The sequence below is a fragment of the Buceros rhinoceros genome, unplaced genomic scaffold (genome assembly GCF_000710305.1).
Source record: "Buceros rhinoceros silvestris isolate BGI_N320 unplaced genomic scaffold, ASM71030v1 scaffold9869, whole genome shotgun sequence".
NCBI lineage: Eukaryota > Metazoa > Chordata > Aves > Bucerotiformes > Bucerotidae > Buceros > Buceros rhinoceros.
The window spans coordinates 9,213-33,414 of NW_010430926.1; the positions used below are offsets into that span (position 1 = coordinate 9,213).

At 36.9% G+C, this 24,202-nt stretch overlaps 1 protein-coding gene across 1 annotated transcript; it reads right to left on the reverse strand.

The window, feature by feature from the left end:
• Window positions 1-2,152: 2,152 nt before the first annotated feature.
• Window positions 2,153-24,166, reverse strand: GUF1 (GUF1 GTPase homolog (S. cerevisiae)). The gene is made up of 17 exons (XM_010143207.1): window positions 24,143-24,166; window positions 23,048-23,159; window positions 21,412-21,560; window positions 21,133-21,213; window positions 19,872-19,949; window positions 16,933-17,016; window positions 16,389-16,453; window positions 15,191-15,394; window positions 13,470-13,609; window positions 12,150-12,273; window positions 11,657-11,789; window positions 9,267-9,410; window positions 8,279-8,412; window positions 6,463-6,564; window positions 4,400-4,519; window positions 3,464-3,500; window positions 2,153-2,434 (listed from the first exon to the last, which is right to left on the reverse strand). The coding sequence occupies exons 2-17, from the start codon at window positions 23,145-23,147 to the stop codon at window positions 2,297-2,299; spliced, it is 1,833 nt and encodes a 610-aa protein (XP_010141509.1). The 5' UTR covers window positions 23,148-23,159; window positions 24,143-24,166; the 3' UTR covers window positions 2,153-2,296.
• Between the last annotated feature and the right edge of the window lie 36 nt (window positions 24,167-24,202).

The following is a 24,202-nucleotide window of genomic DNA, read 5'->3' on the forward strand; positions in this document are numbered from 1 at the left end:
TATCATTTCAGTCTGTAAGATACTTCCAATTACTTTCTTACTGTGATGAAAAATGACTGCAAGATCCAAGCAAACGGCTCACTGAACTTCATTTACAGGTTTACCGGACTGCAAGGTGCAAGAAAACTGTGCATTTGAAGTTCACTTACAGGTTTATTATGCCACTGTTGCAGGTTTTCATGGATACAATGGAAGAATGCACTGTTGGTACTTAAAAAGTAAGAATACACTGTAATGACCCCACATGCACTAAAGATTACATGTTAATCAATCCCTCAAGTTCACAAACTTACAATATGCTAAATATTCACTTACCCCTACTTTCTTACTGTGATGAAAAATGACTGCAAGATCCAAGCAAACGGCTCACTGAACTTCATTTACAGGTTTACCGGACTGCAAGGTGCAAGAAAACTGTGCATTTGAAGTTCACTTACAGGTTTATTATGCCACTGTTGCAGGTTTTCATGGATACAATGGAAGAATGCACTGTTGGTACTTAAAAAGTAAGAATACACTGTAATGACCCCACATGCACTAAAGATTACATGTTAATCAATCCCTCAAGTTCACAAACTTACAATATGCTAAATATTCACTTACCCCTCCAGGTAAGGGTTCCATACTCCCAGCAGAGCAACCTTGGCTGGTCCTGGCCAAGGCGGAAGGGTCTCCATATGCTTCCAATTTTCCTGCCCAAAACTTAAGGCTTTTATCCCCTGATATGTGACATTTGGCAGGGCTGTGCCTGAGTGGATTATACTATCTGGAAAGTTTATCTTTGGTGGTCTGATGGCCCTTACCCTCCTGTGAGCAAGATTTAACCTGTACTTGTTCTTTTGCTAATTTGGTGATGTCTAATACTGAATAGTGGCTGTATGGAGCTTTTTATTTGTTAAGAGACATTTTATTTGTTAAGGGATTTCAAGGCTTCACTTTGTTTCCGTTCTTAGTATGATGCAGTATTCAGACAACTCTGGGCTAAGCCGATTCCCCAGCTTCCCAAAAGTCATCACTGCATGGGATAAGGCAAAGTGCGAGAGGAAGCTCAGCCGAATTAATGACCCCCTGCATTTCACCTTTGTTCTCAGAAACCAGTTCAGCCAGTTAGTCCTAAATGTAATTACAAAATACCACTTGTCAGCTACTAAAAATAAGTCAACCATGAAATCACATTGTTTTACACATTACCTTGCAGTCCATTGTTAAAATCTAAATGGCAAAGCAAGCACTTTCAAGTTCAGTAAGTCTTAAGTTATTGATTCTTGGGTAAATGAGTAATTTCTAACATCATGTGGCACATCCCCTTAAACATTTTTTTTCCTTTTTCTAGAGAAGATTTTAAAGTATATTTCAAAGCGGGGGTGGGGGGCAAGTGACTGTCTAGAATCATAATTTTCTGTCAAAAACTAATACTTCGTTTACTGTTATTAGCACTAACCAGTTAATCAGGTACAAGTCCTCTCAGAATTAGACTACAAATTCCTTTTTTTTTTTTTGCTTCAGGTAATTATAATAAGGCTAAAAGATTGAGGAGTTCTAGTCTCATTCTCAAAGTAGCTTTATCCATTCATATGACTTCAACTAGGTAACATATTTCATATGTCATACTCAGCAACTTTATGAAAGATTTACTATCTGGATAATCTCTAGCTTACTTTTAGCTTCTGCCTTCTTCCTTAGTACAGAGCCAGTACTTTCTCTCTTGTATAGAAATTATGATTTCTTCGGACATCAGCAGAGCTAGGCTGTATTAATGGTAAACTGACACAACTTAATTGTTGCTTAAAATAGTGTGGTACATTTAAAAAAAATCATGATCAGTTTTTCCTCATGTGATTTCCCAGCACCATCATGATTTCCTAACTTCAGAAGGTAAACAGGAAGTAGCTTGATATTTTTGTGGCAACAGTTAAAACTTTTATTTTAAAAAAGCATCATTTATCTATACATACCTTTCAATTATTTTTGCCACATTTCTCCTGTCTTCTCATACAAAGACTTGCAATGCAAAAATAAAACATAATGATATATTAAAATTTAAAAGTATGAAAACAATGAAATACAATGAAAAGCAATACTGACAACTTTTAGATTCAGTCAAGTCAAATTAAATAACTAATTTCATAATAAACTACTAGTATCTGTACATTTTTAATTTATGTTCCTAGATACATTTAATTTATACCTTTTAAAGTCAAATATGTTCCCCCTCACAGTGTTAAGTTATACACTAGTTCATTATGCTACTGTCCACAAAAAGTTGAAAGAATAATCAGCTGAATGTCACCGGTCTCTATTTGTCAGTTTGTCTCTTTAAAACACGTATAAAGGCATCTCTTGGTACTTCCACATTGCCAATTTTTCTCATCAACTTCTTGCCTTCTGCTTGCCTCTTTAAAAGCTTCATTCTTCTTGTAATGTCTCCACCATACTAAGAAAAGGAAAAATTTTTGTAAGCTTTAATGCAACTGCAGTACATTTCAAAAACACAAAACTCATGGACTTAAAAATAGTCAGAAAGGATAGTTATGACAAAACATTATTTTATAATCTAAAGTTATCCCCAAAAGGCCATTAGTTAGAAAGAACAAGGGGCCAGGTAAGCATGTTCATTTGGACAACTGAGGGCTGATTTCAGTTACCTAAAGATATATATATTTACATTGTGACATTAGACACAACCTGTAAGATATCCAGAACCCCGCGGAACAGCAGCAGGATGCCAGTTCAGATAGACTGGGGCATCCTGACTAGCACTGTGAGCTTATGTGATAGATTAACTGAATCCTTACACAATGTTCAACAAACACCATCCCACATTTGTGCCTAGCAGAAGAATTTTATAACAGTTGAAGGAACTTTTATAATAGAGGAAGGAACACTTGGGCTTTCCCCCCCCCGCCACGTTTGCCTCCGAGATACATAGTATTTTTCCTATAGTTTTGTCTTGTCTTGTTGATAGTCAGCTACTGCATATTTAAGGCCTTACCATTACGTATTACTGAAAGCCCAAGTAAAAGTCTAATCACAATCAATTTTCTAAAAAAGAACTTTTATAGTTTCTTAAGTCACCTGAAAACAAAATAACAATTTAGGAAATGTGAAGTTACATATATATGTGTGTACACAGACATACGTTTACTGTATGTCTACAACTATTAGAAAATGGTGAGACAGGAGTGAACATGGACACACTAGTGAATTCACTCTTTAAGTGTGTAATTTTGAAAAAGCCATTACTCTTTCTGATCCACTCTTCCTGAAAGCTGCCAACTAGATGTTACATGAGCTGAATTTTAAAATAAAAGCCTAGAAGTATCTGTTAATATTCCACTGACATTTCAGAGCACAAGCAGAAAGTGTCTTTCCTGGGTTTCTGGGTAAAGGTAGGCCTGTCACATTAACAAGGCTTCTATGTTTACATACATCACAAACATCAAAAAATGAAAAAAATACCTACACATTTTGCGACAACATTTTTTCTGTAAGCTTTCAGTCTGTAAAATAAAATAAACGTTAACATATTAGGACATCATTCATATGTGAAGCTAAATACTGAGGTGTTAAAATGCTAAGTGCTGTTTCTCAACTAGTTTTGTAAGATAGACTGGAATCACATTTTCATATTTTGTGTACAGAAGTTCTGTAAAGAAGAGAATTCACATTTATTAATTTTATAAATATCCCATGGGGTGTATAATCTGTGCCTAAAAATTACAATCTTTTTTATGGAGGATTTCTGCTGTGATTCACAGTACGTGTTACATACGTGCATAAATAGATACGTACACACAAATTCTTACAGCACCTCTGCTTAGATCCCTATCTTTAATTCTTTTACCTCAATTTAAATCCTATTTATACAGCAACAGCAAAAATGTGACAAGAAACACAACAACAAGGAAGCGGTTTGCTCTAAAAGGAGTGCTGCTAAGAAACAGCTGTCTGTGCAGCTTGCAACACATTTCTTTTGGGACAGCACAATTCAGTTCTTTTTTTTTTTTTTTTTGCTGACTCACCCAGAGATTAAGTTATTCCACAACTAGCTAATTTTTTTCAGTAGTAAGAAACTTTTTCCACTGCCAAACAGGAAGTGGACACAAGGGTAGGATGTTGCAAGTTACATTCTACCCAAAAAGTGCAATGCTGACTATAAGAATTTAAAATAATTTTTTTTCAATTAAATTTATACAAAGTCCTCATAGTCACAGCTCAAATGTATTTTATTTTTTTTTCCCCAGAGGTCCTGTAGCATATGCAAAAAAAATACAACTTTACAGTAAAATCAAAGTGCTGTAATGTATGAAGCTATTTAGGTAAGACATTAAAAGTCCGTATTTTAAGTAGCTAAAATAAGGAGGAGAAAAAAAAAAGGAAATGGAAGGGCATCACTTACGTTTCTCTTGCAATGATTTTCTTGCCAATAGCAGCCTGGATGGCTATTTCAAACAACTGTCTAGGTATAGCATCTTTTAAGCGTTCACACAGGAATTTACCAGTAGCGTATGCCTTGTCACTGAAAAAGAAATTCAACGGGGTTTTCAGAAAGAGCAATACAACCCCAAAAATATATCCATAGTATCCAAAGTGGTAAAAGGATTTTGGTAGAGATTTTCCTCATTTTAACGCAAAAGATAAGCAGATCAGATCATAATTTTACATCTAATGAGTGGTTTCTGTATGTCACCTGTTTCATACAAACAGGTGATAAGATTGTATTAACAGAAGATCTTCAACTAAATTTAAAATGCTGATAATAAACACCTTGATTATCTCCACTGAAGCTATTTTGACTACTGTCAGAGCTTCAAATGCAAATTTAAACCTAGGTCAAGGAGGATTTCCATTGACCGTAGGCCCAAAAGGTCAAAAGATTTACATATGACAGAATTATTTTTAGAACATCTGTTTTTATATAACAATATATATTTAAAAAGTATCTATGATATTCTTGACATCTGCTGATAAAAACTATCCAACTATATATATTCAGCATCTGCTTCAGATTTTGGAAGGAGAAAAATAACAAAAGGTCTAAAGAAGCTACTAAACAAATACTTGCACAAGCCACTGAGAACAAATGGGTCTCTTCTCTAAAAACATCCATATTTAGCCAACATTTTTTAGAAACATACAACTGAAAACAGTTTTACATGTTTTCATCCAACAATGTGACTTCTTGCTATCTGTAGAAAGCCAACAGTTCAAGCGTGAAGTACTTCAGTAATGTTCATTAGGCATTATAGTTTTAGAAGATATTTATTTGTATAAGTAGGAAAAATAATAATGGCTAGCTAAATACTCAGCTTACAGTACCCTCAGTAATTCTTTCTCCAAAGTAATTCAGCATTATTCTTTTTGTACAGACAGATATCTATTCACAGTGAGAGGACTGAGAATAAGTGAAGCAGGAGCAGAATGAATGCTGACTACAAGTTAAAATGTTTTGTGATCTAAAGCTAAAAGAAAGGCTGTCATTAATAATGAAACAGTTCAGAGGTACAAGCTAAATTCATCAAGAAACACATGTTAAAGCAATAACTAATTTCTGCAAGGTTGGCCACTCCACTTTGCATCTTCTCAAAAGTAAGAGATGCAGATAGATTGCTAAACCCTGCATTTTTAAGAAAAACACATTAAGTAGTAAACATATACAAGAGAGTTATTCCACTCCAGCCCCACAATCTTTCTGAACAAAGTAAGGTTTCCCTTTTCCTATGTCAATCTTCTGAAAGTAAGGAATTCCAAGGATTTCAGGATTGAAGTTATGTAAAAAATACAACGCAATACAAATTTTTAGCAACTACAGGTTAGTATTTTAAGAAAGACCAAAAAACCCCAAATAAATCCCAAAACAAAATCTGGAAAATGTTGATCTCCAGATTACTGGAAAGGGATGCTGAAGTTACAGAAGGAAGACTTTGTGAGAAGAAAGCAAGGGGAGAGGCTGGAAGCACGAAGGCATTATTCTCACCAGCAAATTTTCCTCGGAAACGTACAGAAACTGAATCAGTTTAGTAAAAAAATTTCTGAGGTAATTACATCCAGTAAATACTTACTTTCTTCTGGTACTCTGCCTGGGCACAAGATAACAACAAACTTCTACAGAACAGGAAATATTGGGAGCATAATTTTTTTTTTTTCAGTTTTTCAGTAGTAAATAGTAAGTGCCATAAACAATTCATCTCACATCTCCTAGACTAGTCTGTATTTAAGTTTTTCCAGCTCCTTAAAAGATCATTTTGCATTTCCTTCTTCTCCCTGCCCTACATGACCACAAAAATGTATCTAGCACTTAAATGCCTCTTTTTAAGATCATGTCCAAAAGTTGTGATGAGGTAAAATCCTCAATGCTCTTTACATACATATTTGTCGTGTAATCATCATACATACATACGTTTTCATTCTATATTAATACGAAGTCTTACATCTTTGGAACAGAGAATCCAGTCAACCTACCTGTGTGTGATCGTTGCCAGTTCTTCAACTTGATTTCCATTTAGAAGAACATCCATTTTTATAAGGTCTGCTGCCTGGTATCCTGCATCTTCGTAATCAAAACTAAACGAAAGGAGTTTAAAACTCAGTGATTTTGTAAAAATTATATTCTGCACTCTGTGTTCCATAAAGTTTCAGTTTTAGACAGATTTCTTAATAAAACTCTCAAACTTTTTATTAAAATAGGTGCACAGTTTTTAAGAGCCTCTCAGTATGTCTCCCTTATGCAAGACTGGACTAGAAATGTACTGCAGATAAACCTCATCTCCAAGGCAGCACAAGACATCCTGTCTTCCAGCTTCTGAACAAGGTAAATCAATCAAAAATCTACATTCTTACTGCAATCTCTTAAAGAGTTTAATCAAACACTTCTTTTCTGTTAGCTGGAAACTCTATTATCATTCTCTCTGACAACCAAGTTTTCTTCTGCATTTGCACACTGTATTTCTCCTTTGGTAGGTATGGGCCTTGCTGTCTGTGTGTCAGTTTGCAGAAATTCTTAAAGAGATGCACAGATACATGTTTTTTATATATATATATATCTCAAAGTAATACCAGAACAGAGGGGAAAATAAATCCTTTGAATATTTCAAAGTACTTCTATATTAATTGGTTTAGATAAACCACAGTTATGTCAACAGATTGATACAACACAAGCATGATTATTGACAGCATTAAATACACAAGCAACAGTAGAGAGTCAGTTAGGAAGTAAGCATCAAGAAAGACGACAATGCAACATTGTTTGCAATCACAGCTGAATCAAGGGAAACACAGCATAATTCTGCTAACGAGATAAAACTCCCGTCTGTTTCAAGACATTATCTAATTGGAGAGATAGATCCTGAGAGAAAATTCAAAATCTCCATCCCCTTATTTCTTGTACCTGTCCTTTTTGCCTCCCCACTTTTGCTTATGCTTCTACTTCAAATATACAGAAACCTGCACAAAACACACCTTACTTTACCCTTTATATTTAAGAAAACACAAACTGAAACCAAATTCAGTCCTCCAATAAAATTCATTTTTATGCTTATAAAATGACTAATGTCATTAGGCGTACCTGTTCCTGTCAAAATGTAATACATCTTACTAACAACATCTCTACATACCAGGTTTGTAAGGGCTGTTGAGCCTCTTGTTGCATAAGCCCATCTGCTGTGCAACATTCTCCATTCCTTTAAACTGACAAAGGCTCTTCACAAGCAGCTGAGGAGCGTTCTAGTCACTGAATTTATAGAATCCACCCACAGCAGCACATTTTATCTCAAAATACAGATGATTTACTTTAGTACAATAATAAAGTATGTACATAAAGTGTTATTTGTTTAAAATATAGTTTGTTTATTGTTTTTACTAGCTTTAAAGAATTGGTATTTGGTTACATTCCCTTTTTCACCAAGAGACAATACAGTAAGAAGTAAAGTTTCAGTGACTCCTTTGATAGAAAATCCCTTGTCACTTCAGACAAGTAAGAACCATCTATATCCTACTCATCTAGATAAGCCAGTGCTGCTTTTCACATTTGAAAAAGCCATGCATCGCCAAAGAAAATGGTTGTTAGTAGTGATGCACTTCTAGTGTTTTTCAGATGTATTTCCATGTAGTTTCACAGTGAGTCTAATTCATCAAAGGTGATATAAGACTTAATTTGCAGCACCATCACAAAAGAATATTCTTTGCTTGTACTCTTCCACATCTTCTCTTATCTTTTGTTCCCCCCTTCAGGGTCCAGGGTGGGGGTGGGAGGGAAAGGGTGTAAGAAGGAGGTAGTTACCTTGCATAACCAGAAGACAGAGACTTAAGAGCATCATAAAAATCCACCACAATTTCATTCAGTGGAAAAAGGTACTTTAGCATTACTCTTTGTTCATCAATGTACAACATATCCTTCTGGACTGCCCTACGATCCTAGACAAATAAAAATTGTTCAGTTCCCCTTGACAAGTTTTTTCTACAAATAGACACAAAGCACATTAATATGAACAGCTATCCAGTAACACAAGAGAACTCCTGTTCTTCAAGCCCCAAAGTAACTTTCTTATTGGTAGTTTGCTAAAGTCCCACAACAAATTGCAGCACCATCATAAATGAAGTGGTTGTAACTTAACTGGACAAATGATTCAAGTCTGTCCTCTCTAAAAGCTGAATTTCTGAAATCTTTACAGCTTCTGCTTACTGCTGCCTTTTACATGTGTCATTATTGGTCCATAAAATCTCACTGAAATTAGATATTCACATACATTGGAGTCACAGGCTCATCATCTTTTCTGGCAGGAGGGTGTTCTTAAAGTTATTTTAGGAATTCACTTTAGTAGATCTTACACTTCACTGTACTGATATACAAGTACTGTACTCTTTTGTATTATGTATTTTGAAATGTTAAGAGAAATATTGTAAGAAATTATATAAAGGCAATATGCATGGCAGGTGAAACAACTGTATTTTCCAGGAATATACTTCTAAAAACCAACAGATCTTACTCCCCTGCTGCAGATTCCATTCTTTCAGGAAAACAGAAGTAGCAGTTAATTTGTCTAGGGCGGGATACTCAACTATGTTCTTTTCTGTTACTGAGCTTCATCGCTAACTTGCACTATAAGGATTTTGTAGTTTGAAGTAATTTTATATATGAAAAGTTTAAATACTCCTGAAAGAAAAAAAATTTTAATAATTACTGTCGAAGACACTATTTAAGTACTAATATCTAGTATCTTTAAATAAGCTTAAAAATGCAAATGACAAAACCAAAACTAAATACCAACCTGACACAAAGAAATTATTTTCCCAATATATTCATGAGGTGTTACAATAGTACCAAGAACAGTTGGCTCTAAGTATTCAGACACTGAAAGTTTATCAGGAAACTGAGCAGGGTTGATAATAGTAATCTCTGCTTTACCAAACTCCTGAAAACAAACAAATAAAACAAATACAGATAATGTAATTTTACAAAAAAAGTAGACTGAACACCAAAGGAGTCAAAAACAGCATTGAAAAAATGGTAAAAAATGTTTCAATTGCTTGAAAACACTTGTGAATTATGCAACCCAAATTTATAACAAGCAAATCTTAAGAGATTTCTACATATCTGTTCAGCATAACTTTAAATATTACTATATAGAAAGATTATAGGAATTACTTTCACTAGGAAATAGTTTTAAGCATTTTATCCTGTGAATTTTAAACAGAACTGCTTAGAACTAGGACTACAACCTAGGGATATGCATAAAATTAAAAAAGCCTTTCTGTCCATCTTCCCATCTGTCTTTCGTATAGAGCAAGGATTTTTCTTCTTACTCCATCATGATTCTATAAGGTGTAAAGCACAACTTCAGCAAACAGCTGCTGCACGTATTCTACAGTTTGGTGACAGGGTTCAGTTCCCTTGCAGGCTGAAGTGGGCTTAGAAATTAAGATTTCGATTCCTGTGCAAAGTGCTTTCATTACCTAATTCTTGTTGTCCAACATCCCAATAGGGGCTGGAGTTATCCTTCTGAAGTAAGAATAAAAGGAAGGTCATGCTTCTTAGCATGTACATTCACCTCCCCCAAGGCACCTAAGCAAATGATTATATCACTTCCCCTGACAAGGCAGTATTTTTGAATAAAGACCCAACTTCCGGCCTCATTTGAAAACAGTATCCCACATCAGCAATCTGCAATCACTTACGCACCAAAGGTGTCAACTCCTTCATCCCTAGCTGCTACACTGCTCAAGGAAGAAACCAAAACAAATGGAAAGAAAAAGAGTCTATGCCTTACACCTTGCAAGTACAGCGATCTTTCTTATATAAGCTGTTTGGAATTTACAGATTTTCTGTAGTATTTAGAGGTACATGTTAGATAATAATGAGCCAGCCTATTTGCAGCCTCCTTTCAGCAGGTCCTCATAAGTCCACCTCTCAAACTTAAGCACAGAAATATTTTGGTGCCAAATTCAATGATGGCTGGAGAGTTGAGCAGAGAGGAACCTAATGAAGTTCAACAAGGGCAAGTGTAGGGTTCTTGAGAAGCAATCATCCCATGCACCAGTAAGGTTAGGAGTTGGCCAGCTGGAAAGCAGCTTTGCTGAAAAGGAGTCATGGTGGACAAGTTAGCCATAAGGCAATAGTGTTAGTCTCATGACCAAGGCGGCCAGTGGTATCCTGGGGTGCATTAAGAGTGTGGCCAGCGGGTCAAGGGAGGATATCCTCCCACTCTACTCTGCCCTGGTGAGGCCAAGTCTGGACTACTCTGTCCAGTTCTGGGCTTCTCAGTTCAAGAGAGACAAAGAACTGGAGAGAGTCCAGTGGAGGGCTACAAAGGTGATTAGGGGACTGAAGCATCTGTCTCACAAGGAAAGGCTGAGAGACCTTGGTTTGCTTAGCCTGCAGAAGAGAAGACTGAGAGGAGATCTTATCAATGCTTATAAGTACCTAAAGGGCAGGCGTCAAGATGGGGCCAGATTCTTCTCAGTGTTTCCCAGCGACAGGACAAGGGGCAACAGGCTCAAACTGGAACACAGGAAGTCCCAACGGAACACGAAGAAAAGCTTCTTCACTTTGAGGGTGACAGAGCTTTGGAACAGGCTGCCCAGAGAGGTTGTGGAGTCTCCTTCTCTGGAGACTTTCAAAACCCGCCTGGACATGTTCCTGCACAACCTGCTCTAGGTATAACTGCTTTAGCAGGGAAGTTGAACTAGATGATCTCCAGAGGTCCCTCCCATTGGTCTCTTCCCTACCATTCTGTGATCCTGTGAAGATTGCATATGCCTATTTCACTGTGATCAAAAACTCATCTTCACCAGCCCCAACCAGTCTACAGTAGCATTACAAGCTATTCCCAAAAATATTTGTGTTTTCTGACTGATAAAACCTGGAAGATTATTTCATTTGCTTTAAACTCAGTCCAGTCAATATGCACTTAAAAGAATACAGCAAGAAATGTGTCCTTTATTCCCATTTTCAATGACCGGTGTTAGACATAATGTTGAACTGGAAAGATAATAAAAATTAACAATAAAAAAAAAAATTAAAATTTTAAGTTAAATATTGGTGTTTATAATGTTTACCATAAAATAAGGTACTAGTCTACATTAAAAAAAAGTGTAGATGTTTAGTATAGGAGGTTTTTAAGCTGCTATTTTACGTAAAGCTGTAATAAATCTTACATACCTTTATCAACTTTGGTGAGGAAAGAATAGCTTTATATGGAACCGTAGGTGCAGTCAATATAACCGACATGTTATACTCTTGCTCTAAACGTTGATTAAAAACTTCCATATGTAAAAGACCAAGGAAACCCAACCTGGGAAAAAAACACCCTGTCAATGAAAGTATTTGTATATCCCCTGGAATTTCACAGGGGTTTCTTTTCCCCTCCAGCATGTTTACACAGCTAGTCTGCCAATGCCAGGCATAGCGAACAATCTCCAAATGATCCTACGGTTGAATAGTAATGAGGCTTTGAGAACAAACACTATCAATCGTAACAAGCTGCACGCTCTGCGTAGAGAAAGAAAATCAAATGCTTTTGATCTGTACCTATACTTAATTTGAATTAAAGTTCCTAATCTTGAATTCATTTTAATTCAACCTTCAGTTGACTTAAACTTGCATTCTCAATTTACAAACCATTCCAAAAATAAAAGCGGTATAAAATCCTCACCTCCATCCAGCTCCTAAGGCAAGGCTACTGTCACGATGAACAGTTACGCTGGAGTCATTCAGTGTCAGCCGTTCCAAAGCACTTTTGAGATTGTTATATTCTGTTTGATCTACAGGATACATTCCTGTCAAGACATTTTACGTAGAATTGATGTAATAGAGAGCGAGCTTTATGTAGTGTGTACTTCGCTTTCAAACATGCCTTACAGTGAACACTAATAAAATCAGAAATAGCTTACTTCCTGTTCCAATTTTAAAGGTGTGAAAAACAATGCAAGGAGTGTTTTTGCCTTTTATTTTTTCCCCCCAAAAAACTAGTTAAAAATATAATAAAGTTTTCTATTACCTCATAAAACCAGGAATTAACATTCAAACCATAATGGTAGTGATATCACACTCATCTAATCCTTCACAGTTGTGGAAAATGCACAATTGAGTATACCCACTGTTTTGCAGGGCTGCAGCATAAACATATAGCTTAAGCATAAGTGAGTAAGAAGACAAATTTTATGGAGATGCTCCTTCAAAGGTAAGGGTGAATGGCACAAAAAAAAAGTGCCACATTTAACAAAGTTGCAAATGTTTCTATAGTTTTATAGTTTTTGAAATAAAAGCAGCTGTCTGTATAATTATTACGTGAAACAGATTCTACTGTCTCACTTTTCACATCACCACATGTTCAGAAAATGTTGATTGCTCTACACCAAGAACACGACATATGTGCATACAAAAAAATTTACAGAATTACACTTTTCTACATTCACAGACAGACCACCTAATCTGCATGAGACAGTTCAAATTTCCAGAATTTACTTCTTTCTAAAGACATCTTCCATAGTATTTGTAGTAGTTTCTGAAGCTGGTAGAAACAGCTCAACAGAACTATGTAAGCTTAAAAAGTCAAATATTTTACAGAAACATTCTGAATATTAGCTTTGGCAGCTGTTCATTTTTAAAAGAAAAATAAAAATCACAGAAATTATGGAAAACTGATTATCTAGATGAAAAATTGCCAAAAATGGACCTACTTTTAAAAAACTTCAACCTTTTCCAGCTCTCACAAGTTTATTAGAAGCAGTAACTATGGCTAAAAATGTTAGTCTTGCATTCCTATAAAATCAAGACTGCAACTATTATTGATCCTGTCTGTTAAGTCACAGAGAAAATTACACAAAGCTATATAAATGGCATGCCTCTTTAGTTTAACTTTGGTAAAATTCTAATCCTCACAACTCTTAACAGACAATTATTTTTTTAAGCTCTAATAGCTTTCTTACTACTGGAAAGAAGTAATTCCACTTTGTATCAGTTTACTCCTCACCTGCAAAAACCATTGGCTTCGCTGACTTAAAGCCAGGCAAAGGCTCCACTGGCTGTTTATACAAAAACAGCGTGTCTCCTATTTGGGCTTCTGTTACTTCTTTCATTCCAGCAATCAGGTAGCCCACCTGTCCAGCATATCTAAATAAAATTGGCATTATATGGACATGCTTCTTGACATTATCAGTATTTCCACTATTTTTCCCACTTGTCTTAGCTCCGTCAGAAATTCAAACAAATTGCCATCCCTGAAAGCCCATAAGCCAGATTTCTTTCCCTTCTGAGCTGTAAACTTTGCCTCAAGGGACAAACTATCCGTAGACTCAAGTAGCTCTATTTCCTTACAGTCAAACAGTACCTTTGTAGCTGGGGATTTTGAAACTTGTGTTTGAAACCCAGTTTGAAAGCTGGAGGTAGAAGGAAGTTCTCACATATCTAAGACAGAACCAGAACAGTTCCCAGCTGCCAGTAGAGCAAACTTTATCTACTAAGTGGCAGAAACAACAAAAGACAAATGCCTTCCATCAGCACATTATGCTGTTAGGAGAGGAACCCACGGTAGATAATGAGTAAAACACAGGGTACTGGTTTGGGCTGCAGTTAACTGTCTTCACAGCAGCCCTGGACGGTGCTGCATTTTACATTTGCAACTAAGACAGTGTTAACATACCAATATTTTAGCTATTGCTGAATAGTGCTTGTACAGCATGAGTGCTTTGTCTATTTCTTGCTGTCCCTTCAGCAAATAGGCTAGAGGTGGTCAAGAGGCTGGGAGGTGACAAAGCCAGGACAGATGACCTGAACTGACCAAAGTGATATTCCATGCCATATGACATGCTCAGCAATACAGACCAAGGTGTGTAGTCTTTCCAAGGTGGCCATTACTGTAGACTAGCAAGGCACCAGTCTGCTTGTGGGAGGTGGTGAGTAGTTGATTGCATAATTTGATTTTATTTTTCTTTTTCCTTCATTTATTAAAATGTCTTTATCTTGACCCACAAATCTTTGCTCACTTGTACTCTTTTAATTCTCTGCCCCATTCTATTGGGGTTGAGGGACCGAGCAAGTGGCTAGTTGGGTGCTTAGTTGCTGGCTGGGTTCAACCCACCACACACAATAACACAGTCTCACTGAGTATCTCCCAGAAAAGTCATTAACATGTACTTGGACACAAACTGATAAAGCTTCTCCACTAATTCTAAGTACCTGATTTTCTTCCCACTCCTGCCATAAGGAGCCAGTTTCTGGAAGCTGTTGCGTTCATGAATTTTAAGTTTTCCACCCTCAAAATATGCTGCAGCAATAACTAAGACGAAGCCCCACTCCCTTCCACTCTCAAACATGGTAGTTCCTAGAAATAAATTGGACAGCTGAATAAGAATACCAAATGCTAGTCTTAAAAAAAAACCAAAAAGCCTAGCTGTCCAGATGTGCCAGGTACTATAGATGATAGAATGGCTTACTCCTGCTAGCAGTGCCCAAAAAGCAGTCCGCAAAAGCTTCTGCCTCAGCATGCCCAAAAATGACAAAGACTTACACTGAACATTAAATTACAAGTAATCAATAAAAATCCCTCTAGCAAACAAAACAACAAAAAAACCCAACAAAACCCCCAGCCATCTCCCAGCTTTTACCACTCAAAACAAAAATCAAACAGAAATGCAGGATTTTGTATCTTACATCAGTTTATGACCTGTTTCACTCTAAGAAACTTTTACTTACAGTTTATGCGTTGGCTGTTCATTTGGAGTCAGAATTCCAACCTCACTAACTTCATATCTTTTCTTTGTGTGTGCAGATACAATTTTCTGCCCTTTCTGAATCTCCCCACCAAAGAGCGCAATGTTAGCTATGACGCCTCGGTAGTGGTCAAAGGTGGAGTCAAACACTAAGGCTTTCAGTGGATCAGCAGTATTACACTGGGGTCTGTCACAAAAAAATTAAAACAATATATTTAGCAGTGCCCTTTTTAGTCAACGTTGAATGAGCACCTCGACACAAAAAACCTGCATAATAATATAGATAAAACTACCCAGTAATTTTCAGTAAAGACATACCAGACATCATTTCAGTGTTTCGCCACGTATCATGCAGCAAATCTTTACATGTTATTTCCCCCACGTGCAATAGCAGTACAAACAGAACAAAACCAAATGCACATCCATCATAACCATTTCACATCAGGTAAAACTGATACTTAAAATATATTACTGGAGACAACAAAAATGCAAGTTACATTCTAACAGCTAAGTTTAAAAAAGTCCACTGATATTTTGGTTTTACCGTCTTTCATGGAAACCTAATTTTGGATTTTCATTGTGTTTTTTTAACTATAATTACTAACTAATATGAGGACTACAATTATTAGCTAATAGGAGGAAAAAAGAATGAAAAGCAATATGCTGAGTGAAACAATTGTAACTGAACAGCTTTGTCACATTCTTAGATAAAAGTATTTTAAAGGTTCAGTTCAGAATATGACACTCTAAAGGCAGCAGATTTTAATTACCTTTATCATTTTAACAATGCAATGTTCAAAAGGAGTAACAGCACACATCCTCAAACACTGAGTTTCATGGAAGCTATATAAAAAGAGTCATAAAAGTATCATTTTTAGTGGCTCACCCCTCATCTTTCATTTCAGACTGAGTTAATTTTCCTCTCCCACTTCTTAAGAAGTGCTGATATTCACACATTCATTTTTTCAAAGGTATCTCAAATCTGGAGTCACTTTTTCTGATCTGCAGTTTGAAACTGACTTAACCAGCTCCAAGAGTAGGTTTCTCTCACATCTCTTTTTAAAAGTATTGACTTTAAATCACGTGAATATTAAATGCAAAACTACTGCCAATACTGTATACATGCAACTCATGGTCTCCTAATTAACCTTACAAGGTTTCATAATTAAATACACACTTACGGAGGAATCTTCTTGATGACTTTTTGAAGAACTTTTTCAACATTTGTTCCTTGTTTAGCAGAAATCTAAAACAAGTCCAACAACAATTTTGTAAGACGTGTCTTATATGTCTATTAAATAGTGTCAATGTTTACTTAGTTTTGGTAGCCACGATACTACTACCCATAAAAGCACTCTGAAGCGCACTTGAGAATGCCTCTATGAAATGCTTATTTGATTATGAATTGTTCTCTAAAATTTTCTTTTTCTCTCCTAAATGGCAATTATTGTAACAGTAAAAATGAAAACAATTTATTGACACACAATGAGAAATAATATAAAATCCATCTGACGCCATTCATCAAGACATACTAGAATTTTTAAATGACAGTAAGTTCTCCGCTCCTGTTTTACAGAAGACAATCTTTAAAGAAATCATGTATGTCAGACATACAGGCAGACAGGTGACGCCCTGTTCATTTAGTACATATACATGTCCTTCATTAGCTACAAAGTAGGTATAGCTATACCATCAGCCATGTTATAAAACTTTAGGAGGTCTTACCCTTACACATTCATCTATAGGGATATCAAACAGCTTCTCAATTTGTTTTTCAACTCGTTCAGGGTCTGCATTCTTCAAGTCAATCTGAAAAACAAACTGCTAAATATACAGCCAACCACATATTCCATAGAATCCAGCACTGTACTTTCCAAATACACACGTCAAGGAACTTTTATGTATTTATAAGTAAATACTGGATGTCTTCAGGAAAAGATCTTTATCAAGATCCATTTTAGAAAAAGTCTTCCTTGCTTGACTTCAGGAAAGATCCCCTCTGTAACTAGACTATTTTTTGTTTGTTTCGTTAGGCAAAAGACCTTTGTTCAAGAGCTGGTAGACATCTTTATTTTACAAAGTAATTAAAAAGTATTAATTGCTAGCTCTACTGTTTATAGGATTGAACATTAAGAACAATATACATCTACAAAAAACAACAGATTTAAACTGAGCAATAACTGATCTTGTAATTCCAATCATACAGTCCACAAAAATTGGATTTCACATTTGGATTTCATTTAAAATTAAGACTGCTACCTATGTAATCTCCTCTGTTTATCATCCTTAACAAAATCAAAAAAACAAACACTAAAGCACATGGAGGAATATACGGATTATTGTAGCAAGAACCCTTAGAGTTATTTATGTAAAAAGCCATTCAAAGATCCACCAGAAAAAGATATTTCAAATAGAATGAATTCCAGTGTTCATAAACTGGTATATTATGATGGGCTAAAGGATTGTTACATACATACAAAATTATCTAAGTCCTTCCTATCCACACAAATAACTCTTAAGTGTTCTCAGTTAAAGGAGTCAACTCAAGTGTCACAGAAATGATACAATAATAATTAAGTCAAGAGTATACGTATAAATACAAGACAATCCAAGCTCACACTGACAGCCTTCTTAATTGCTCAAATTTGAAATTTCCAATTTGAAAACCATAGATGTTAAAAATCTGATATTTCAAAAAGCAGGATTAGTAAAATCATAGCATCATTTAGGTTGGAAAACACTTCTAAGATCATAGAGTCCAACCATAAACATAACACTGCCAAGTTCACCACTACACCATGTCCCTCAGCACCACATCTACACGCCTTTTAAATATCTCCAGGTACGGTAACTTCCCTGTGCATCCTGTTCCAATGCTGAACAACCTTTCTGGTGAAGAAATTTTTCCTAATATCCAACCTAAACCTCCCCTGGTACAACTTGAGACTGTTTCCTGTTGCCCAATCACTTTTTACATGGGAGAACAGACTGACCCTCACCTTGCTACAACCTCCTTTCAGGTAGCTATAGATTGCAATAAGGTCTCCCCTCAGCCTCCTTTTCTCCTGGCCAGATCCCTCAGCCACTCCTCACAGGACTTGTGCTCTAGATCCTTCAGTTGCCCTTCTTTGGGCACAGTCCAGCACCTCAATGTCCTTCCCATAGCGGGGGGGCCCATAACTGAACACGGTATTCAAGGTGCAGCCTCACCAGTGCCACATACAGGGGGACAAACACTCCCCTACACCTGCTGGTCACACTATTTCTGATACAAGCCAGGATGCCACTGGCCTCCTTGGCCACCCTGGGCACACTGCTGGCTCATATTCAGCTGTCTGGCGACCAAAAACCACAGGACCCTGCTGTGCAGCTTTCCAGTCACTCTTCCCCAAGCCTGTAGTGTTTCAGGCGGTTGTTGTGACCCAAGTGCAGGACCTGGCACTCAGCCTTGTTGAACCTCATACCATTGGCCTCATCCATTGATCCAGGCTGTCCAGATCCCTTTGCAGAGCCTTCCTACCTCCAAGCAGATCAACATTCCCATCCAATCTGGTGTCACCTACAAACTTACTGAGGATGCACTCTATCACCTCATCCAGATCATTGATAAGGGTACTGAAGAGAACAGGCCCCAGTACTGAACCCTGAGAAACACCGCTTGTGACCAGCTGCCAACTGGATTGAACTCTTCGTTCCCCACCACTCTCTGGGCCTGGCCATCCAGCCAGTCTTTCATCCACCAAAGTGCATGCCCATCCAATCCATGAGCAGCCAGTTTCTTCAGGAGAATGCTGTGGGAAACAGTGTCAAAGGCTTTACTAAAATCTAGGCAGACAACATCTACAGCTTTTCCCTCATCCACTAAGGGGGTAAACTTAGTCAAGCAGGACCTGCCTTTCATAAACCCGTGCTGACTGGGCCTGATAACCTGGTTGTCCTGTGTGACATCCTGATATCCTGTAGGATGGTCCTCAAGAGGATCTGCTTCATAACCTTCCCCAGCATCAAGGTCCAACTGACAGGCCTGTAGTTCCCTGGATCCTCCTTCCAGCCCTTCTTGTATATGGGTGTCACATTTGCTAACCTCCAGTCAATGGGTACCTTCATGGTTAGCCAGGACTGCTGTTAAATGATCGAAAGGTTAATCTGCACCTTTCTTGACCATTCATGCCCAAATGCCCATACCAGCTACATATTCTCACCTGTATTTAACATCAAGTCAATCTGAAACCCTGGAATGCTACAACTTCAGCTTGTTCTCATTAGGATAAAATACACAGTACTGAGTATTACCTAAATGGTCAGTTGTTTTTCATACTATAGCCCTTAGTTTGCTTAAAGCTTATTTGTTTGCAAACTATAACTGCTTCAGATTTCCTTACCACAATTTATGAAATGTTTCTGACCTTGATTAGTCATACAAACTCCAATAATAATTTTTCAGTGCTGCTTGTAAAATGCTTCTATTTGTACTTTATGAAATATAAACTGACGTTCCCAGCAACTATTGTAAAACATGAAACAGACGGCAAATACACAAAGTTCTTATTACATTCTAGTTATTTTTTCATTATATACTTCTATTTGAGGATACATTTCTTATCAATGTTCTACACATTTAAACAACCCAACCATTTAATATGAAGCTTTAAAACCTTTATTACCTTATTGATGACAGGAATTATTGCAAGCTGTGCTTCAAAAGCAAGATAGAAGTTTGCCACTGTCTGAGCCTGGATACCCTAGAAAATAAGCATTAGAAAAAGTTTAATATGGAATCTCCCCGAGTTTCTGGTGGTTTGGTTTTTTTTTAGGCATACTATACAATTATATATATATGATATACGATTACTTCACTATTCAATCCACTCCTTCATTTGGGGGATGGCAAATAAGTAAAGGTTATTAATTACACACATTGCTGACAAAGAAAACAACATTACAAATTACCTTTTCTCATAATCTGAACACAAGCAGACAAACTAATAATGTTGTATGTGTGATCACTTACATGGAATTACTTATAGATAACACAGTATTATGTATACATTATGCACCAAATATTTTTGTCTATGTTATTTACTTCTGAAAAGCCAAGATGATAACAGGTACCTCAAAAAACAGGTTCTTTGTCCACCATAAACTAATCACATATGGACTAAGACAAAGAAAAAAGATGTTTATCATGGTAATAAGACCATGGTAAACTCTGGAGTTTATCCAGAGGGCAGGAAAATACCTTCAACTTACTGTAGTTATTTTCAAAAAGGAAAACAAATTATAAGGTTTGAACCTCACATTTCTTTCTTAAGGATGGCAAAAGAACACCTGGTTAGGAAAAAAGGAAGATCCAGATCCAAGTACTAGGCAAGAGAAAAGATAAAGATGTTACTGAATGAGGGCATAAAGCTTAATATCACAACTGGACCGAGAGGGCAGAAGCAGAGCGGATGAGGGGGAAGAAAAGGAAAAAAAAGGAACAAATTGTTGTCTTCCCCTTTGTTTACAACAGATGAAGTGGAAAATTATTATTTGGGCATATACTGTGGATATATGGGCCTAATTTTTTAGGCAATGTAAACAAGAACATTAATTTAAAAAAAAAAAAAAAAGAATAAAAGACCTAAATCTTAAAAGAAAGTTACCTATAGAATTCAGGATGGCAGGAAAAAAAAATTAGCAATTATATTACTACTCTAGAATACAAGACCTAAATCTTAAAAGAAAGTTACCTATAGAATTCAGGATGGCAGGAAAAAAAAATTAGCAATTATATTACTACTCTTCTGCAATGGAATACTTTTATGGAGATAGACATGGGGAAAAAACACTGATGAAAAAATTAAAACACAGTTAATCTTCTCTCTAGCTTGTTTAAAGAAACTGCTGAAATCCTAGGTAGAAAATAAGAATTAAGAACTCCACCTCATTTGAATCCACTACAAGTATGACACCTTGACAGGCAGACAGTGATCGTGATACTTCATAGCTGAAATCTACATGACCCTGTGGAGAAAATACGTGTTTACAATTTCAGTATTTTTACAGTCTTTTGCAAAGATTCCTAATTTATTACGGTTTCATTCATCTATATGTTCATAATTCCTTAAAAAAAATTTAATAAACATAAGGTAGAAATCTCTTCCTTTTAATATAAAAGTATTTAGCTTTGTGTGATTTAAATATTGTTTATACTTAACTTACTGGTGTGTCAATAAGATTTAAGAGGTAGTTTACTCCTTCATGATTGTAAAAGAGTGATGCAGATTGTGCTTTAACTGTAATTCCTCTTTCGCGTTCCACTTGCAGTTTATCCAACACTTGCTTATTTCGGTCAGTTTTGGCAATTGTTCCTGAAACAAAAGCAACAGTTTTATCACCTCATTTAGTATATTAGCTCTCAAATAATTCTTGAAAATGCCATTAACCAGGACAACACAGCACTTGCAGCTGCAAAAGCAGATTTTCTATCTAATTAAGCTAAACATATGTCTTCTTTTTAAAATAAAATTATGCTTCAACTCAACATTTGTTAAGTAAATTTTTATGAGTTTATATAAAATACTCTGCTGAATAAGCAGGACATGCAACATCATGTAAGGCTAAATCAGAGACCAAGAAAAGGCAAAGATTCCATTGACTGCTAAATAATTTTGATGTTTGAAGAAATTTCACCTCCTGTCACTGAAGAGCAGCTCCAAGGCCCATGGCTGCAACCAATGCCACTCTCAAATGCAAACAGAGCATTATCATAGAGCTTGACAGACCTGAATTCAAAAGACCATTCTGTCACAGGCAGCAGGTAAACTGCCCATAGTGACACACAGGAGGTAATCATAAAGAATAACTTTGATCAAAAGTGTCTGTCCCAGGTTTCATTTTGCTCACCCCTTAAATGAGAAAAGTAAAACTCTTCCAAAGGCTATTTCTGAGTAGCTAATTTAAGCTCTGCCCTGAAATTAGTCTCCTTTTGGGAGATACAGCAATTGCTTTACAGGTTACCTTAGAGAACCCTCTAAGGCAACCTCTGTCTCTCTCTCCCAAGGAAAGCCTAGTTTCAGGGTCACTTATAGTTGTGAAGATCCCTTAGCACTTTAAAGGGGAACAGTTTTCTTTACTCTCAACAATTACACAGAAATAAAAACACTGAAGTCCAATGAGGACAAAATAAATAACCCTGAAGATTAAAGTAACACAACTTCACCAATGACTAAAGTGAAGGAAAAAGCAAGTCTATATAGCTGAGAATCCATGGAACTTACACTTAATTACTAGCAGGTATTCTACACACTAAATCTAAATCAACACAGGGCAGTACATTTCTAAAACTTAGAATATAGCATCATACCAGCTTCACCACCATGAAAGGCAGTTGTTTATGGTTTGCTCACAAGAGGACAAATCACTATTTTCATCTATGCACAAGCAGCCCTGTTTCAATAACACTTTTGAAAACTGCTCTGTCCAGAATTCCTACGTCATTCCCAAACGCTGGCAGGAAACATTATAACTTGCTGTGTACTGGCCTAATGGGCAATTGGTCAGGAATTACAGGAGCAGAATTTTGAAAAAGAAAGTACACTCCTTTTCAGTTTCTTTCCAAAATACATAATCCCTTGAGTTAATTACACACTTCCTTACCCCTACTTGCAGGGAGATCTCAGCCAGAAAGTACTTCATATTCACATCTGTAACACTACACAGCTGGCAGCCTAACAGCACAAGCAACCTGACACTAGAAAAGCAAAGATACTGGAAATGTCAGTAATAATCAAGGCTACAGAAACCTACATGTCATCTTACACGTCAAGGAAAGGCAGTATACAATGAAAACACTTACCTGTAATTTCCAACAATCTGTCTGCTAGTGTACTTTTGCCATGATCTACGTGAGCTATAATACTGAAGTTCCTAATGCTTTCAACAGGATACATTGACATATCTAATCTTTCCTGCAAAACAGAAAGTTTTTTCATAAACCATGGTTACAGTCTCTATGTACAATATGACTTGGCCTTTAAAAAAAGAATTAATTCTCTTCTCTAGAAGAGGCATCGGGTGAAGAGAGATACATCAGTGTTTAAAATGCTGGCATTTCATTTTAGTATACATACATAAAGATTTATGGAACACTCTGCATAATCAGTAAGTATGCTTAAAGTGTTTATGTTCTTATACATACAGAGACTTGGAAAACCTAAAGCAGTTTCAGGTTTGTTAAAATAGTAAACTTAAGGATAAAGAGAACTGGATTTAAGGGACCATTATGGACATCATTCTTCACAAGCATGGTAAGAATAGCAGTGACCTTATCATAAGAGGCTAGCAGAGTTTGGGGAAAGGGAAGCCAAAGATAACAGTTATGTTGGCAAAATTAAAAAAATGCAGAACACCAGCCTGACTTCCTTGGTTCACACACTGAAAGGTCCAACAGTAAAAAAACTTTGTTACTGCTGCTTATTAGAAGTAACACAAGATTTTGAAGACAAGTGGATTATTTGCTCTTCAAAGCTTTCAGCATCAGGAACCAGGAGACCCCAAATGGCAAAGAGTAACACTTTACCGAAAAAGTCTGGTCACCGATTTGGGCGATACACAAAGCTCATCACTCTTACTATGTATGTCAGCTCCGGGCCCGGCAGATAAGAAAGCAAGCCCGGAGTTCTTTGCTAGTATCAACGCACAGCATTAAGCACCATTATCTGCCGTCACCCCTGCAGTATTCCTCCACTTGGGACGGAAAGTCCCACTATTGACAAGGGGACGCAAACGCCACTGCAGCGGGAAACGGTCACCCCGGGCTAACATCGCCTGTCCCGAAAGGCCACCCTCTATACGCAGGGCCGCCGCCTCTGGGAGGTCGCTACAGGCCAACTTCAGGCAGGCGGAACGACTCCCCGCGCCCCATCCTTGCCGGGCAGCCCAGCGCACTCACCCTGTCGCGGGAGCTGTACAGCCGCCTACACACCGCGGGCAGCCAGGGTGCAAGGCAGAG

Excerpts from the sequence above, each read along its gene's own strand:
- GUF1 (XM_010143207.1), bottom strand. The coding sequence starts at position 23,147 with ATGTCAATGTATCCTGTTGAAAGCATTAGGAACTTCAGTATTATAGCT. Across the intron at positions 12,274-13,469 it reads GAAGCCAATGGTTTTTGCAG|GAATGTATCCTGTAGATCAA; the intron begins GTGAGGAGTAAA and ends ATGTCTTGACAG. Across the intron at positions 3,501-4,399 it reads AAAATCATTGCAAGAGAAAC|ACTGAAAGCTTACAGAAAAA; the intron begins GTAAGTGATGCC and ends TTTATTTTACAG.